At 55.5% G+C, this 17,689-nt stretch overlaps 1 protein-coding gene across 4 annotated transcripts in view; it reads left to right on the forward strand.

Moving 5' to 3' along the window:
• The window catches only part of GPSM1 (G protein signaling modulator 1), an 81,320-nt gene that overhangs the window by 61,353 nt on the left and 2,278 nt on the right, over positions 1-17,689 (forward strand). For all 4 annotated transcript variants that reach the window (XM_074923936.1, XM_074923937.1, XM_074923935.1 and 1 more), the window contains 2 exons: positions 14,435-14,594; positions 17,339-17,547. In XM_074923936.1, coding sequence (XP_074780037.1) covers positions 14,435-14,594; positions 17,339-17,547 — 369 coding nt within the window. The remainder of the gene's footprint in view (positions 1-14,434; positions 14,595-17,338; positions 17,548-17,689) is intronic.

A 17,689-nucleotide genomic window follows, 5' to 3' on the forward strand; every position in this document is an offset into this window, starting at 1 on the left:
GCTCTGCTGCAGGCAAGTGTCGTGCCTGGGGGACTGAGCCACGCAGCTCCGGCGTGTGGGGCTGGGGCTGCACGAGCCCTTATGTGAGGCTTATGGTTTTATGATCCTTTGTTAAATTACTTTTTCTCATGCAGAGGGGTGGGTTTGGGAGGTAGGCTAGCGTACACAGTTGGAGTAAAAGCCAGAATACCTGCCAGGCTCCTCAGCATCCCAGGGAGGAGAAGCTGGTCCTGGGATGAGGTGTGTGGGAAGGGAGCAGCATCCCCGGCAGGGAGAGGTGAGGCAGGAGCCTCTCGGGGTGACCCCCTACTCGCTGGGGGTGGCACCTGCATTTCGGACAACTCTGTGACTTGAGGTTTGGTTTTGTGAGAGACCAGCTGTCTTCAAGGAGCTGTGCACAACAGTCTGCGTTGTGCTAGACCAAGGCTTTTCCTCTGCCTTCCTTATCTGGGTGGCCAGAGGAGGCTTCCTAAAAATTAGCCCTGCAGAGTCCAAAATGGAGCCCAGAGCCTCTGCCTTGGGCGCAGTGTAGCCGGCTTGATTTAAGAAGCAGCAATCATCTCTTCTACCCACAGCTTTTGCTTATGAGAAGGGTACGGGCACTGGGTGCTTTAACCACCCTTTGCAGCTGAGTCCCAGGGGTGTCTCTGCTCAGAGCAATGGGCTTTTCAGCACCGAGGAGCCTCAAGTTGATGCTATTTTCATTTTGGAAATATGACTGCTCTGCTATTAAGTCCCTGGAGGTGCACTGGATGGTTTTGACATGTCTTAATTTAAGTCAGAAAAAGGCCAGACTGTGATCTCTGGGTCTGGATCCCTGTGAATATTTGACCCCCTTGAGTGCTGAAGCAGGAGACTTGACCCCTACAAGATGTGCTGTGCAGCACAGGACAAGTGTTAACTACTCTCTCCCCTTTGTCCTACAGATGATATGGGGGACAAAAGCTAAGCAGAAAAGAGAACCTGTCACCACTTAAGAGGCAGATAACTCCCACGCGCTCTGTGGGGCAGGACCAATGTTGGCAGGGCAGATGGTATCTGTATGGGCTGCAGCGTGCTCAGTGGCCTTTATCTGGGGCGGCGATGGGTTGAGGTCTGCTTGCTCAGAACTGGTCCCAGAGCTGCCCTTGCAGCGTCCTGCCCACATTTTCCTCCAAACAGAAGCAAGGCAGAGGTATTGCCGCCTCTGTGCCTGTGTGTCAGCCCCTAGGCCTTGTCCTTGATGAGTTGCTTTAGTACTCAAGGTCCCAGAGATAAAGCTGAATTCCTTAGCTTCCTGTCTTCTGGATGTTCTTGCTGCTTGGACACCCTTTGTCTGCTTTTTCCTCGTTAGGTCTGTCCCTTGTTTTTCCTCCTCCCAGACTGAGATCAGGTTGTGAATCAAGGCTGTGCTGTGAAAAGGAGATAGGACGCAGGATTTAACACAAGCCTGTGCTTGTGCATCAACCACAGGCAGAAAAAAGAAGGCACTGGCTGCCACATGTGTCCGATGGCTGTCCAATCCCTCAGCTTTGCAGAAGTTACACCAAAGACCCCCAAGGTCTGGATGTTCTTTGGATCCCTTGGGCTGAGGATCAGGGAGATGTATGAAAGCATGTCTGAGACCCCATATTCCATCCGTAACTGGCTAAGTGTGAGGTTTTGGAGCTAGAAGACTGTAAGAAAGAGCCTCTTACCAGAGGAATCTGCTCTAGGAAGGAGGTAAAAGCTGAACTGGTTGTCTGAGGTCCCCCACCAGACCTTTGTTGGAGGTTGCGACAGAAGGACTGCAAACAGGCTAGTCCGGTGGTCTAGGCTGGAGCTGACTAACCAAGCTACCAAAATACATTCTTCTTCTCTTGACTCATTGTAACTGAGTTTTCAGTTATTGGTACTTTGAAGCCATAACTGAGGTCTGCTTTCCTCCTTGCACAGCCTTTTCTCCCGGCAAATTGTCAGCCGTCAAGTGGTTATGAGACAGTAAAAGAGATGTTACACTCACCATTTCCTAGAAACTGTCACTTTAAAGAGAACAATACTAAAAAGAGGGATGAATTGAAGCCAGACCCAGAACAATAAAACTCCAAATGTTTGACTTCTCTCAAAGTCTGGAACTTTTCATTCATTTCTAGAGTCTCTGCTGTGCCTGGGGCATTTTGTACATTCACAGTTCCGGCCTCTCACATTTAATAAACTGCACATGCCAGAAGAGCTTAAAAAAAAAATCATAGTCCAGGTTCTCTTTGGATGTAAATCAGCGTAACTCCACTTAAATCACTGGAGCTAGGATGACACCAGATGACACAGGGGTGTCTGGTGACGGGGGATTTTGTTTAATTTTTCTTGCACGACTCTCTCTTGCTCAGGCACGGGCGAGTACAAGAGGCATCATGGCTGTGCCGGTGCTTCCGTGGGGTGCCAGCAGTGACCTGTACCCCTGCCAGCGCCAGGAGCTGAGCTCCCGGCCATGGCTGGTGGGATCTGGCAGGTCAGGCAGCACCTGATGGACCCAGGCGGGGAAAGGGGCTGTGCGTGCTGGCGCCGTGCTGTGTGCTTTTCCACCGCTTGGTGGGTCTGCGTAGATAATCTTTTCTGTACCAGTAACATGTTTCTCTTTATACAAAGTATACTTAAAACCAGGGAAAGGCACCCTAATAATGTGGGGCACGATCAGACCAGTTTTGTCTGTACCTTATCTTTGACAGCGGCTGTGAGCAGCCGCTGGACAGGGCTGTGACGCTGGAGGCTCTCCCAGAAGACCCAGACACAGCACAACCTTGAGGCAAGTTTGGCTTTTGTCTGTTATTGCCCAGCTTTGGGTGGGCCTGGATCACAGCCTGTGAGCAGCGTTGGTCACCTGGGCGTCCTGCCCAGAGGCCTTCGTTCGTCCCCAGCATTTGTTTGTGATCAGGCAGGAGAGTTCAGTGATGGGCAGTAGCGTCCTCTGGTAGTAGGTTGTTCTCTAACCCACTGCTTATGGATAGACACGGTCTCAATCCTCTCTCCTGGATTTAGGATAGCCTCGGGGTGAGCAGAGATGTCAGGGTCTCTCTGGTCTGTGTTTGGAGTAGGTGTGGGAAACAGGCTCCCGGGGAGCTGGCTGGGGGTCCTCCACGGCTGTGGGAGTAAAGAGAAGGTGTGAATCCATAAATCAAAAGAGCTTGAAACGAGGAAGGTTCAAGTGCTGATTCTTGGAGCTCTCACGATAAAAAGGCTCCCTCTGCCCCTGTATGAGTGTGAACGGAGCTGCTGGGGGTGTCAGGGTTAGGGGTGCAGGTGACAGGAGAAGGTGTCCCCGCTTTCGGCAGTCGCGCTGGCTGCCTGCTGGGCAGGGCACAACCTGCGTCCGGGGTTAATGTGGCAATCACGAGCCTCTGCTCACACCTCGCCTTCAGCCTGCCACCACGTTTCCCATTAGCAGTGCTATTTTTGAGCCTCCCAAAGCAATTAACACCAATTAATCTAAAAAAGCCTAAATAATGGTTTTTCAGAGCCCTCGGCTCCTGCCTGTTCTCCATGTGGCCCCAGAAGACTGCAGCCCGAGCCTGGCAGAGAACTGAGCCCAGTTAAGTGCTTCGTGTGCTGGGACTGCTGGGGAAGCTTCTCGGGGAGATGTGCAATTAGGGAAGGGCCCCGAACGATCCCACAGATCCAGGTTTTCCATCCTGGATCATGGTGTCTGTGCCACAGGAAGAGCTGCAGTTACCCACAGGGCTCATTATGCTGGAGGAGAGGGGGAACCGGCTTCTGCAGATGGGTGCAGCCCTCTCCTGAGAGCCAGCAAAGAGTGAGACCACCGAACGGGCTTGGGTGCAGGAGGTGCAACTCCCCTGGGATGTGCAGAAAAGTCCCTGGAGGACTTTTTGCCTGTATCTAAAGCCGTGTGCATCCTGGTATTCTCTGGGCACTGTCCTGCGGAACAAATCAGCGTCCCCATCTTTGCCTTCCCCAGACAGGGCGTAGTTTCATCTTGCCCTTTTAAAATAGCACGTACCAGAGCAAGAGCTGCTTGCTGCTGATAAGGAGAAGCTGTTCTTTCAGCGTTTCGTGTGATTTTTTTTTTTTTTTTTTTGTCTTACCTGTTTAAGCTCTTCTGAGCAGGGCTGTGTCTGACCATCACTGCAGTGATAAACCCACTGGTACCGGCCCCAGGATCCTCCCTGCCCCCAGCAGGGCCAGGATTTCGTGTTTTGTGGGGTGCCTTGCGTAACAAGGCCTTGATCTTGAGCGCGGCCTTCAGGCATTACTGGAATACGAGTAAATAATAATTAAGATTTGGGCGTTTGCTGCAGCGAAGGGTGTTTATGTGGAGGGTAGATGTGCGTTACGGGTGCTAATGTAGATGGGTGTGTGCGGATCCACCAACTTCACCCGATCGCTGCCACCCCTGGTAAAGGTGCTGCATCTGTTCAGCTGCTTTTTAAAACAGCGCTGGGCTAAGAGCAAGTAGGTGTCTAAATAAAAAGTACGTTTCAAGAAAGCAGCGCAATTTTGGCAACCCATAGACAAGTAGGCTTTTTTTGCGAAGCGTTTTCAAAGCAAATTGTCGCTAGGTTCCAATTTCAGAGGCACCGAGCGCAGTATATTGTGGGGGGAGGAGGGCATATCTGCTGCTGGGGGAGCGTTGGATCATTTCCATCGACGAAGAGGAGCGTGTCCTTCGCTGGCAGCGGGCTATAGGCACCTGTCTCCTCCATCACCTCCTACTCCTCGGTAGGGCTGGAAGTTGGGAAGGTGGTGGTGCAGTCTAGTGGATAGAGTAGGTGACTGGGAGTTAAGCACTATACATTAACCTTGGCTTCTGTGCTAATTAATCAAGAATATGGGTTATATCCTTTAAAGCAAGGCAGTTATTTCGATTTAGCAAATTACTGCTGCTCAGCTGAGACTCAACAGCTGAGCGTGGTCCTAGTTCCACCCCCCCCTCTAACTGCAAAGTAAATCACTGCAACTAGTTTCAGCTAAAACGTTGTGCTTTGCTGCCTGGGTGTGTTACAGTGTGCACAGCCCTGTGTGAGGGGGAGCATCAGTTGTGCTCCGAGAACTTACTGCTTGCTGGCGTCTGCGTATAACCTGGGTTGTTCACTCCCAGTGTTGGTATTTAAGGGATGCTCCAGGTTTCTAATGGGCTAAATTGGCCTCCGGAGCTTCCCATCTTCTTCCGTAGACTGGAGAGACTGACCTGGAATACTAATGCTTTTAACTTGTCTCCTTAGTTAGTAATTTAAGCTTTAGGTGCTAAATCTGGGCTTGTGAGTTTCTGTTAAATGGTGACAGGAAAACCCAGCCTGGCAGGGTAAATGCTGTCAAAACCTATGTGGAAAAGTTGCTACATTAACTACAGAGTATTCCTGTAGCTCTTTGAGGACTGTTTGAATACACTGACTAAGACCGTTGCCTCCCAAAAAGAAACCAGAAGTAATTTCCATGCTGTGGATGCGCCGGGCTCAGCAGCGAGGGCTGGCTACCTGACCTGTGCTTTCAGGGTAGGTGACGGTGTAGCAGGGAAAAAAGTGTAAATCCAGAATTAATCAGGTGGTTGCACAAAGCGGCCAAATCTGAGCATGGTGGCACTGGCTTTCGGGCAGTCGGATCGACGCTGCGAGTAGCAGAGGTGTCGGTAACACTTCAGCCAGACACCCACACAGGCACGCTACGCCCTGTCTCAAAATAAAATAAAAAATGGTATTGTCACCTGCTGTTGATTTAAAGGCAGGGATTTAGGCTGAGTGTGGCAGTAGGGCACACTCCCAACAGGTCAGCAGTTACTGTATTAGGGAAGGAGGGCGCGTGGGTGAGTTATTTTGATTTTGTTTGAAACAATAAAACCCAAGTTACTTGAAATCTTAACAACAGAACCAGCTTTTAGCACTGGCGTTTATAGGGATGAGTGGGTGAGTTGTTTAAAGGGAAAAAAAAAAAAAATCTTTGAAAACAGTCCAAGTAAGGGTGATAATTTCATCCTACAAGGGAAGCGCCGTGTGCACGTCCTGTGTTTGAGCAGCGTTGTCTGGTCTGCACCAGGGGCTGGGGCTGGGCTGTTTGCAAAACACGCTGAAGGGCCCACGTGTGCCGAGGGCACACTCGGGGCACACTCGCAGCTCCCTGGCACGAAAGCTGGAGTCTGGAGTTGCAGGTGATGTCTCTGCAGATCACGGACATCTCGCTCACTCCCCTCTGCTGCATCCTAAACCCAGATGCAAAAAGTCAGTTCCTCTTGCTGTTCCAAGCACTGATCTCTTGTGCGTGGGCTCTGCTCCGGCGTTGTACCGGTCTTCTCCGTTTCACCCTCCATACCAGCTTCAGATGCCCCGTTTCGTAGCTGTCCCAGCTCTTCACAGAAGGGGCAGAGTCTCAGCTCTGGTTCATTCCCCTCTTGCCCCTCTCCACCCTTAGCTCAGCCCCCAGCACTGCACCAGCTCACAGGAGCTGTGGCAGCGTCTGTGCCCCCGCACCCAGCCTGACAGCAGCAGGTCGGCTCTGCCGGCCCCTTGCCCTTCCCTGCCACTTGTTTCCCTCAGTTGCTGTAGCATTTCTGAAAATTAAATCACAAACTAAATTGAAGTTTAGTGTGTGAGCTCCCCAAGGCAGCAGCTTAGTTTGAGGCCAATTCCCAATTGTCTTTTGCCTTCCATAGCCTGTGGCACCAGAACAAAATAGGTGCAGAGTAATTGCCTTTTGCCTGCTCCGTCCTGGTATTGGGATTTTGCAAGCTCCTGCGTGATGGAGAGTTGCCTCTTCTCCTGGCACATGACAGATGGGGCTGCCCCCCAGCACAGATCCTGGCTGGCGTACTGGTGCTCGGGGGGGTCCATCTTGCACGTCTGCAGCATCCCCACCGTGGCAGTTCTGCCCGTGTCTTGTCAGCACAGGGCGTTTTATCACTTGTTGCTTTAGAGCTTGTGTTTGCCCCTGAGCACAGCCCGACCCCCTCCCCGTCTGCCGGATCAGCCTCGTGGGCACCGATGGCTTTGCAGTCCCCAACCGTGGCTGCCCCAGCCCTGCTGCTCTCCTTCTGGAGGTGCTTTATGCTTCTGTCATCCTTGCCCATGGGTCTGGGCTCGTTTCACAGCCCCCCCGGGGACAGGAGGGGTCGGGGGGCTGAGACCTGCTGTGCCCTGGGCACAGCCTGGCTGCGGGCAGGGCCAGGTACCGAGCCAGGAGTCCTGATCTCGGGCCCCACACAGTTTCCATGTTTCTAATTACTGTGTGACTCCTGGAAATAAATTTACTGGCATGGAAAGGCACAGCCAGTCCCTAAAAACTGCATTTGTTCAGGATAAAGGAATTTCCTACTTTTGCAATGAAAAACAAAAATAAAGTGTAAGAGGAGAACGTGGACAGAGAGCCGAGAGAGCCAAGGGGGCTCTGTCCCCATTTTGCCACTGCCCTGCCAGGTGGCCTTTGGCAAACTGCTTCTCTTTCCAGCGACCCATTTCACTGTCAGAAATTCACATTTCACAAATGGGAGGTAAAAACAGCTCTTTGGCTGTTGCGTAGCATTTCCATCTTCCCCTGTTTAAAACCTTGTTGCAATTAGAAATTTCCCCTTTGTTAACAAACACTGGTACGTTTTAAATTAAGAGATGCTTATGGCTGAGCATCCTTGGCTCTTGCAATAGGACAAAAAAAAAAAAAAAATCATGTATCTAATAATATGAGGAGCAGGAGGACTATCGGGAGCTAAAAATGGTCCTTCAATATTTTGGTGCTTTAAATCGGAGCGATCATATTGTGTCTGTATGTGCACAGTGCATTTACTGTCGTGGTGCGTGTGCCTGTAGAGCTGAGTGTGTTTGCAGATGTAGTTTAGGAAAATTGATCCCAATCTATTTTTAAGGTAAAGTGTGTGTGGTGGGTAGGAGGTGAGGAGGTGGAAGGAAAGCTAAATATTCACATAGCTCCACTGTGTGTTTAAGAGCATCATCTAATAACACTGGGATCGTGGCAGCGAGGTGAGGGAGAGCCGAGCGCTTCGCTGGAGTCCACCCCCTCGTACAAGGGCACGGGAGTGACGCCGGGAGGAGCGTGGCGAGCCGGGCTGCTGCTTTAAGCTGCATCTCGCACCCAGCGGGTCACTGGCGCTGGCGACGTTCTGCACATGGCTGCGCGCTCCGCATAAATCTCTGCTCCGGCAGCCGGAGCGGAGCTGGGGAGAGCTCGCTCTGACTGCTAGCGGGAGCTGAAGAGCATCAAAGCGGCAGCCCCGCATCGCCAGCCTCTGCCCGGCGAGGAGAGGGTCGTTCTCAGCCGTGGACATGTGAAAGCTGGAGCCTGGGGAAGAGCTGGCCGCTGAGGTCAGTAAGTAAAACTCGTTTTTTGTTTGTGTTTCCCTTCTCTCTGCAGTGAGAGGCTGGATCGGGAGTGAGAGGAGGAGGTAAATACAGAGATACAGCAGAGAGATTTACTCGGGCCGGGGCTTGGGTATTGCCTGTGTACACTTGTTTGTTTTAAAGTTTGCAGGTAGCTTCAGTTTGAACTTTCTATCATTAATATTTTTGCAACTTTCTGAGGAATAGACGCGAGCAATGCACAGGCTGCTCGAGCGCCTGCCCACGTCTCGCAGCGGAGCGTGGTGAGTGCGGCTGGCGGGTCTCTGCCCTGGCCGTGGCTACGGGGGGAGGACGGGGGGGGCCCTGCCTTTCCGAGGGAGTGTGACAGCAGTGCTTAAGGACTGGCATTGAAAGGGAAGTGCTGTCCTCAGCAAAGACTGGACGAGTTTAGCAGCTTTTCTGACTCTGAAGATGACGGTTTCATCAAGGAGCAGAGACTCTGGCCGAGGCGTTGGTGGCCAGGGACTGGGAGAGCCCCGCTCCCGAGCCCAGAGATGATGCTCCAGAGATTTCACCTCCTGGTAAAACAGGCTGTGGGTTTTGGCCAGGGGTTTGCTTCCACTCCTCTCCTCCAGCCCCCCCTTGCCTGCCAGATCTCTGCAAACCCTGCTCTGGTGCCTTTCACCGGGTGAAGCGATGAAGGAGGGAAGTTGGTTGTGCCTGCTGGACCTGCGAGGTGAGGGTTTGGGGTTGTGGTTGTGTCAGTGGAACTGGCCCCCACGGTGGGTTCCTCCGAGACAAGGTGTTGGGGTGATGCAGGGATAAAGAAAAGCCACGTGCAGGGGACTGGCAGGCAGCAGGAGAGTGCTCCCAGCACTGGCGGACACCACAGCTGCCCCAGCCCTGCTCCTGCCTGGCGAGTTTGAGGTCGGCTGCCTGGGAAAGAGAGGAGGTAAGCAGTTGTGATGTATCTGGTTTATAGAGGGAGAGACAGATGAGGCATGGCACATGGGTGTAGAAGCGTTGGGATGAATATTTGCCAGGCCCTGGGCAGATAAGCGCCTGATAGATCAAGGGGTACAATTTTTCTAAGGCCTTTCTGCAGTCGAGAGCTTGGCCCTGGGGACCGATTGCTGGGTCCTGTCCCAACTCTGCCACGGCGGCACTGCAGGACTTGGTCAAGTCCCTTCATATCCAGGTTGTCTCTTCCTTGAAATAAGGCGAGGAGGAGGAGGAGGAATCATGGTGGACACGTTTAAATGCCAAGGCAGCGCGCTCTGAGGGAGTAACGGTGAAAACTGCTGCGTTATCCCTGAACCTGCTGCCATCCTCACCTCGTCCCTGACCTGGCCCAGACCTCTTTGAGCAGCAGCTCCTGAGCTGGACACTCTGTGCCAGCCCTGCCGGGGTCCATCCGCTGCCGAGCAGGTCCTGCCCGCAGGTAGGGCAGCACCGTGCCCCTCGGAGGGCTGGGCAAAGCCAGTGTGAGTGGTCCTCGAGCTCAACAGCTCCTACCCGCGTTCAGGGCAGGTCTGCAAGAAGCTGAGCCTGGAGGAGAGGGAGGGAACTAAAGGCGCCCTGAGGGGACACCAGCTTCTAGAGGAGAAGCTGATCTGACAGAGGAACAAGGTTTGGCCTTTTGGGTAGCTCGCAAGAGCATCTGTTTGGTTTGGTGGGCGAAGCTCCCTGCAAAGGGAACGTTTCCCCCATGCCAGTGAACATTTCACCTTTCGGCCTGTGGCAGCGGCAGGATTTGCTGGGAGACGTGCCGTGGCTTTGCCAGCACAGGAATCATCAGCTGTGGTCCTTGGGAACCTCTGGAGCCCCGTCCCAGAGTGACCCAGGCACGTGTTGTTGCGTGGCCGTGATCAGGCTTTTGGTGGGGCTCAGCAGCGAGTGCAGGGGGAGCTGGATCCCACCCCGGCTGCCGCCCTCCTGGGAGCCCTCCGGCTCTGCCCCAGCTGGCCTCAACCCCTGCGGGGCAGCAGGAAGCTGTGGGAGAAGCTGCTGTCGGCAGAGCCGTTGGGTTGAGGGCATTTCTACCACAGGTGCTGGTGCGCAGCGGCGGGTATGGGCTGCTCGGGTGTTGAAGTGAGAGTGGGGCCAGGGGGCTGCCTGGGAGCTGGAGCAGAAAGCCACGGCCCTGCGCCAACCAAGGACCCACTGCTGCTGGCCCGGGATGTGTGCGCCCAGGCATGAGGACCCCCGATCTGCCTGCCAGGGAGCACCGTGCCCTGCTCCACAGGACCCCGGGGGACCTCAGGCATGGGAAGACCATGTAAAACTAGCACGGAAATAATTAAAATGTCCTCTGCCAGTGCCGGGATGGGGCGCGGGAGCGTGACAGGGAAAGGCTCTTCTCTGCAGAGACCCCGGTGGGCAGTGGTGTCCAAGGGTGGAAACACTGCAGGGAGTTTGTGGGCTGTGGCTTCACGAGGTGTTGGGGAGCTGGAAAGTGGTTTAGTTATTGCAATTGGGGCTTCTATATTTGTTTAATGGCTTTCCTGAATCTGGGTGAAAATGGCCAAGGGGGTTTAGGCACAGGACTCTGTTCTTGTTTTGCTTTGCCTGGGATTGCTTCAGCCTTGGCCTTGCCTGCGCAGCCGGAGCAGCCAGTCCGAGGGATTTCCCCATGAGATGCTGCTCTGTGCCCTGCACTCCTGTGCTGGGGGGCAGCGCCAGGCAGCCCAGGACCTTCTCGGCCAGAGACTGTGAAAGATTTTATTTAACATAGTGAGAGTTTATCACACTTGTGCTCCACAAGGCAGTGATGGGCAGCCTGGCAGGCAGGAGCTTGGGGCAGCCCCAGCACTGGGCTCCCCCGACCCAGCCTGAAGAGCCACCGGTCCCGGCTCAGCAGAGGGGCTCCCGGGGGGACACAGCTGCAGGGAGAGGGGAGAGCGGCAGCAGGTTCCCTGTCCCTCCCTGCAGCTGCTCTTTGCTGCCTTTCCAAGGCTTCAGCTGTGTTTTACACATCCTGGATCCAACCTGGCAGGTTAAACAGCCTGCTCATCCACCAGCAAATAAGTGTATGCAAAAGCCTGGATGCCTTCCAGTGCGGGAGGCCTGTTTCAGGTGAGTCCTGCTCCCAGGCTGTCCGTAGCCAGGTTGCTCAGCTCTCCAAAGAGCTGGCAGTGTCCATGTAGAAATACCACTCACAGAAAATGGGAACAGAGCTCTGACCCCACAGATGGGACCTCCACCTGCCCGGGAGCTGGAGCAGAGGCTCCACGCTTGTCCTTGTCCCGGCGTGAGGACAAGGGGGGTGTGTGTCGGAGGGCGAGTGTGTTTGCAGCCAAAGCTGCCCCAGGGGGGATCCCTGCAGTGCCAGCAGCCCCCAGGTCCCCCCGCCCATTGCAGAGGGGGTTGGTTTGCCTCTTTGCCCATGATGGAGTCTGGCAGACCAGAGGAAAATCACAGTTGGCAGAATTTGGGCAGTTGCAGTGCTAGAGGCAGAGGATGGGGGGTGAGGCCAGGCAGGGGCACCAGCCATGGGGCGGGAGGTGGTCTTGGGGCTGGAAACCAAAGCTCTTGCCCAGGAACCATTGAGGGATCTGGGGCTTGGGCCCATGGTGACTGGTTGCTGTGTGTCTGTGCTGTGGCAGGACCGTTGTCAGCCCCGTTAGGGGATGCCCTGGCTCTCGGGAAGCCTCCTGACCGACCTGCCTGTGCCAAGCCCTGGGCAAGCACAGCTCGGTCGCAGATGGTGGCCCCCAGGGTGCAATTGTGCATCCATCTGCCCTCTCTGCTCCTTCCTTGGGGCTAGGAGCAGACTGAGGGGAGGGAGCCAAGCGCTCCTTGCCTTGTCATATTTGGGCATTTTAATTAGAGAAGTGCAGGCCTGGGGCAGCACTGGAGGGAGCCTGGTGTCAGCGGATGCTGCCATGGGCCCTGCGGCACCTCCAGTCCTGGGCTAGTGCAGCACGTGCAAGCCCTCACACTGGCCCATGGGCACCGGCCTCCTGCCCCTCTGGGTGCCACCGTACCGGGAGGCACTGGGCACGCTGCCAGCCCTGTCCCACACTTCACACACACTGGCTGCTCTTCCTACTGATTCAGAACGTCCTTTCCTCTCCCGGGCACGTTTTGAGCAGAGATCCTGACAGGTGAAATCGCAGGGTCCCTGGCAGGATGCACCTCAGGGGAATCTGGTCTCTGCTGGGAGGGAAGCCCCGAGCTGGGGGCTCTGACCAACGTGCTGCCCGGCTGCTCCCTGCAAGGCAAAACTTCTCCTGTGGGCCCACGATTGCTCTGATTTACCCTCTGAGGTTGCAGGGAAGCTAGAGGGAGGCTTGGTGTGAATGAGCCGGCTTCCTCCTCTAGCCCGAAATTTAGGTCACGCAAACCAACACAGCAGAGCTGTGATAGATGTAGTTCGTCCTTGGTTCAAGCCCAAGCAGGCTTTGGTTTCCAAGGTGCAACTGTTGATGGTTTGGAGGGTCCGTCTGAGCCACCGTTTCATTAGCGATTGGCACATGGAAAGAGGTGAGAGGGGTTTTTCCCCTCCCCGATCAGCTCCCACATTGCTAATGTTCCTCTCTGGCCCGCTGCTAATTTTGACGCTGCCCTAAATAGAAGCTGAGTGCATCTCATCTGCTTCGCTTAGCATACAGGAAAATTGTTTTCCTTCATTTACTGAATCCAACTTGCGGCTTTAACCCTGTCAGCACAAGTCTCTCCCCGTTGCAGACCTCCCTTGGAGGGCTTCGCCTGCCTCTGCCCCGGCGAGGAGCTCCCTGATGGGAACTGGGAATGGCACCGCACGTGGTAGGAGAGGGAGGGCTCCCGGGCCGCCCGGGGTGGCCACCAGCAGAGGTGGGAGAGGGGCTTTGCTTCAGGAGCAGCCAAGGAGATCCCTTTCTCTGCTGAAAGGTCTGGCCTCTGGGCCAGCTCTCCCTGTGCTCTCTCCGGCAGGACCCAGTGCCCCTTCCCAGACCGGCCTTCCCCAACCCCGTGCTGGAAAACAGCTCAGCACGGGCAGATGCAGTTGTAGGAGTTCTGGGTTGGTTTCTGTTGTATCTTTTCCAGCAGCTGGTGGGACCAGCTCAGCACACAGGGACCCTTCCTGAGCCTGGCAGATGCCCCTCTTATCACTGTCTAATTTTATATCCCGTCCTGAGTAGCTCCTTGGAAAGATCTGCTGTTCCTGCTCCATCACAGGACTCTGGGTTCCCCTCGCAGCTCAGGGCACGTGGCCCCTCTCCGTGCTGGAACTGGACACAGCACAGCGCCTTCGAAAGGCTGTCGTGAGCGTGAACCCTTCTGCGGCATGACTTAAATATATCACTGTCTAGTGCAAGGTGCTTATTTGGGGCTCTTGTGCAAGAACTGTTTTCCTGAAAAACTTGTAATTTTGTGGCATTTGCAGCTCGGTGACTGTTAGAACAGGCGGTGTGCTGAGGACATGGCAGCACCAAAAGGAGGCATTGGGGGTGCAAGGGGCAGCGGCCTGCAAAGGTTAAATTTAGCTGGTTAGAAAGGACGGCTGAGTGCTGGGTGCCTGAGCTGGAGCTGAGCCTCAGCTGGACACACAACAGCACTTCAGCCAGGGCATCCACACCCTCCCCTCTTGTCCCTTGCACTCCTGGCTGTGGTCTCTCTCTGAGCCCACCCCTTCGCCAGCCCGGCTGCTCCTCTTCCCCGCAGAGCAGCGCTGGGGGGATGCTGGCCCTTTTCCTCCCCTCTCAGCTTCCAGTTTGTTCCGAGTGCTCAACGCTCTGTGCAGCCACAGAGGCTGCTCTGCACAAGGCTCGTCTGCTCTCTGGCAGGAGCCCAGCTCCGGTTTCAGCTGCAGAAGTGCCCAGAGCCTCTGGAGTCAGCCCCAGCATGAGTGAAGCTGCTGGAGGGGCTGCAGCTCGCCGGGGATGTCCCAGTCTCACAGAGCAGCTCTTGACCCCGCTCCCACTCAGGGGTACCTGTGGCACAGGCGACCTTCTGTGGTCCCATCCAGGAGAGGGTGGCATTAGATTGTCCACAAGAGAAAAAAGAGAGAGGTTATTGAGAGCCAGGAGACAGAGGGACCAAGTGGCAGTGACCCCCGGCAGGCTCCAGGCCTTGGCAAACCTCTGAAGGGAGCTGGAGCGGCCCCGATGTGTCACTGAGGCCACGCCGGACGGAGCGACGGGACACAGGGAGTTGTTTGGGGCGTTCTGACTCTCTTCTGTATTTTATTGTCTTTTCAGAAAATCAACCGGACCCCTTCGGATGAGGAATGCTTCTTTGACTTGTTGAGCAAGTTCCAGAGCAACCGGATGGATGATCAGCGCTGCCCGTTGGAGGAATGCCCATCGGAGGCTGCCGAGGCAGCTGCCACACCGGTCCCTGCCCTGGAAGAACGGATATGTAAGCACCGATGCGTTTATAAGTGGCTATTCCTGTGGGAGCGATGCTGCTCCCGTGCTGTGGCCAGCTGTCGTGGTTTTACCATGAATCTGGTGATGTTTTCCCCAAGCTTCAGCTCTCTGAACTTAGCAGTGCTTTGGCAATCTCCGTCATTATTTAAGGAAGAAAGAAACATTCTTATGTTAATGGTTGCTGAGGGAAGGGCTGGAGAATATGAACTAAGGCTTGGAGAGTCAACCAGCATGAGAAATGTAAAATATACTCGGGACTTTTTCAGTACAGATCTTCTTTTGAAGGTCTGGCCTTCTGAACAGTGAGGCTGGCACGAGTTGTTCTGCCTCTGCCAGCATCTCCAGGAGGAAGATGTTGATGGGTATTACTGGGAGACCTTGTAAGAGCCTGGGGGGCTGGGGTGGGCTTTCACAGGCAGGTTAAAGTATCACCAGTTCTTCTCATAGCGTTGCCATGGAGGAAAAACTTCTGGATTTTGTATGATTCTTGGATGCTGTGGTGATAGGCGCTGTGTAAGAACGGAGGGGCCAGGAGGATGGATAAACAGGAGGAAGCTCCAGCAGGCAGACAGCTAGCTCACCCATAGGAAGAACGGGGATAAATTGAGGAAGCTGTCTGACAAATAGATGGGACAGGAAAGGCAGGTTTAGGTCTGTGTCTGCACTTCGGTTTTGTGTCTTCTTTTTTATGATGCAGTGTTGAGGTCCTTTGTTTAAACCGAGCTGGAGAGAAGCACTAAAATGTGCAGGTCACACTTACACAATTCAGCACTGCTGCAAAGGGCTCAAAACCCTTCATTTGAACTGACGGATTTGTTTATTGGTTTTCAAAATGGATGTGAGGTACAAACAGGAGAGGAGGAGACCCCCGACATCCCTCTGAGCACAGCAAGAGCCGCAGCGTGAGGCCGCTCGGAGCAGCGGGCGCCAGGAGCAGGGGCTGGAGCGGCAGCGAGAGCAGGGCGGTGCGGGGGGGCAGGCTGTGTCAGAGGGCAGGTTGGCTCTGAGGTGAGCAGGTTTTTACCTTCTAAAAATAGGGTGGAAACGAGCATCGCTTTTTCAAGATCCACATTTCTGATACAGAAGTGCGTTTGGCTGCAACAGCTGTGTAATTTAGGAGACTGAGTTTAAAATACGAAGCTTTATAAAGAATGTACAAGTAGGCACACGTTCTGTTCAGCTCTCGTTTGGGCTCTGAGCCTTTTGGACACGTTATTTTCAAGGTTTCTTTGTGAGCTGCAGGGGAAGAAACTCATCTTTGCGTCAGCACTGAGATTTTTATGCATTTCTGCAACTCCACGAGCTGGGGCTCTAAAACAAGCACGTCGTGTCGGGAGGCTCGGGGCACCCTCTGCTCGAGTGCTTTATGCTCACTGGGACGGTAACACCCATCGAGCCACGTTTCTTACAGTTTTCTTTTACTTGTCCCTGTCCTGAGTGCAGTGTCTGTTGTTCAGGAGCCTTTCACTGCACAGCAGCTGCCGGGAGCCAACAGGCTCTTTCCACTGAGCACTGCCCGAGGGGTGTTTCCAGGGCTGGGGGGCGGCCTCGCTCGCTCTGCCCAGGTTCTGGCATCGTTTCTGGGCTGTGCTGGAAAATCCTCCCTTTGTCCCATGGTCGCTGTGACCGGCGCGGGGCCCGACAGATCCTCCAGCACGCCGTGGCTAGAACACACCGGGCGTGCTGGGAGCCTGGATGGGGGGCAAACTCCCCCCTCCAGGGCTTACAGAGTGTACATTATATGTACAGGTTCTGAACTGGGACCTCCTGACTCCAGCTCAGGCTGGCCCAGCCCCACGAGTGTTTTCCTCACGGTGACACAGGTCCTGCAGCTCGTGATGGGGCTCCCAGCTCTGGAGCTGGCCTAAAAAGGCCGGGCTTCCAGGGGCCTGGGACGGGTTTGCTGCCAGGTGAGCAGCTTAGCCAGGCCTGAGCTGTGCGGGTTACCTGCCTGTCCTCCAGGGAGCTGTACCGCCTGTCCCCGAGCCTACAAGCGCTCAGCACTCCGCGCTCGCCCACAGTTGCCGGTGGCCGTGCCCTGCCGAGGTGCAGGTCGGCCCCTGGCAGCGCGGCCTCTCGAGGCAGAAACCTGAGTGGAAGCAGCGGCAGAAGCTGCCTGTAGCGCTGGCAGCAACAGCACTAACGTCGGGGCGCTGGGTCTTCGGTGGCACCTTGGGTGTCCTGCCGGAGCGCAGGAAGGCACCCGGAGCCCCCTTGGGAGGTTCCAGCAGCACCAGACGTGTAGGTGAGGTTATGCTCTCTCCCTGTCGGTGGCAGGTTTGCTGCGGGAGGCCGCTCTGGAGCTGGCCGTGCCCTTTTCACGGCCCAGCCCCGTAAACCAGCCGTGTCTGTTCGCTGGCCAGGGGTTGTGCTGGAGGCAGCACGGCCCTGGGGAGTGGAAACTGCGGCTCTGCTGAACCGGAGCTTTTCCGCTTCCCCCTGGGCAGGGCAGGGCAGAGGGTCCCGCTGAGGGGAGCTGGGGGCAGGTGGGTTTTGCGCCCTGTAGCTGGCGTTGCTGTGGTGGCAGGGGTTTGCTGGCTTGTGTAGCTGGCGCTGGCGTTGCTCCTGCTGCCCGGGGTCCCGTGGCTCAGCACTGGGGGGGCCCAGCTGCACGACGAGCCCCTGGGGGCCGCAGCCCGGCCGGCTGAGCAGCGCCTGGGCGAGGGGAATTTGGGTTCTGCGCCGCGCGGGCGGAGCCGTGACCCCAGTGTGGCTCCTCTTCCCCCCTCACAGCACAGTCCTCCCTAATGGCGTCTCCGCAGACGGAGGAGTTCTTCGATCTCATCGCCAGCTCCCAGAGCCGACGGCTGGATGACCAACGCGCCAACGTGGGCAACTTGCCTGGCCTGCGGATAACACACAACAACCTGGGGCACCTGCGCGTGGAGGGGGACGCCCAGGAGCCCGGGGACGAGTTCTTCAACATGCTCATGAAGTGTCAGGTACCGGCGTGGGCTGCCGAGCTGGAGGGGGGAGACTGGATTCCCCCACCTGAGCAAACACCGTCCCCTGATCCCCCCCCGCTGCAATCAGGGAGGGGCCGTGGTCAGTAGTTGCCCACCCGGGGCACCCAGGCAGGCGCTG

Source organism: Athene noctua, chromosome 20, assembly GCF_965140245.1.
Source record: "Athene noctua chromosome 20, bAthNoc1.hap1.1, whole genome shotgun sequence".
Taxonomy (NCBI): Eukaryota; Metazoa; Chordata; class Aves; order Strigiformes; family Strigidae; genus Athene; species Athene noctua.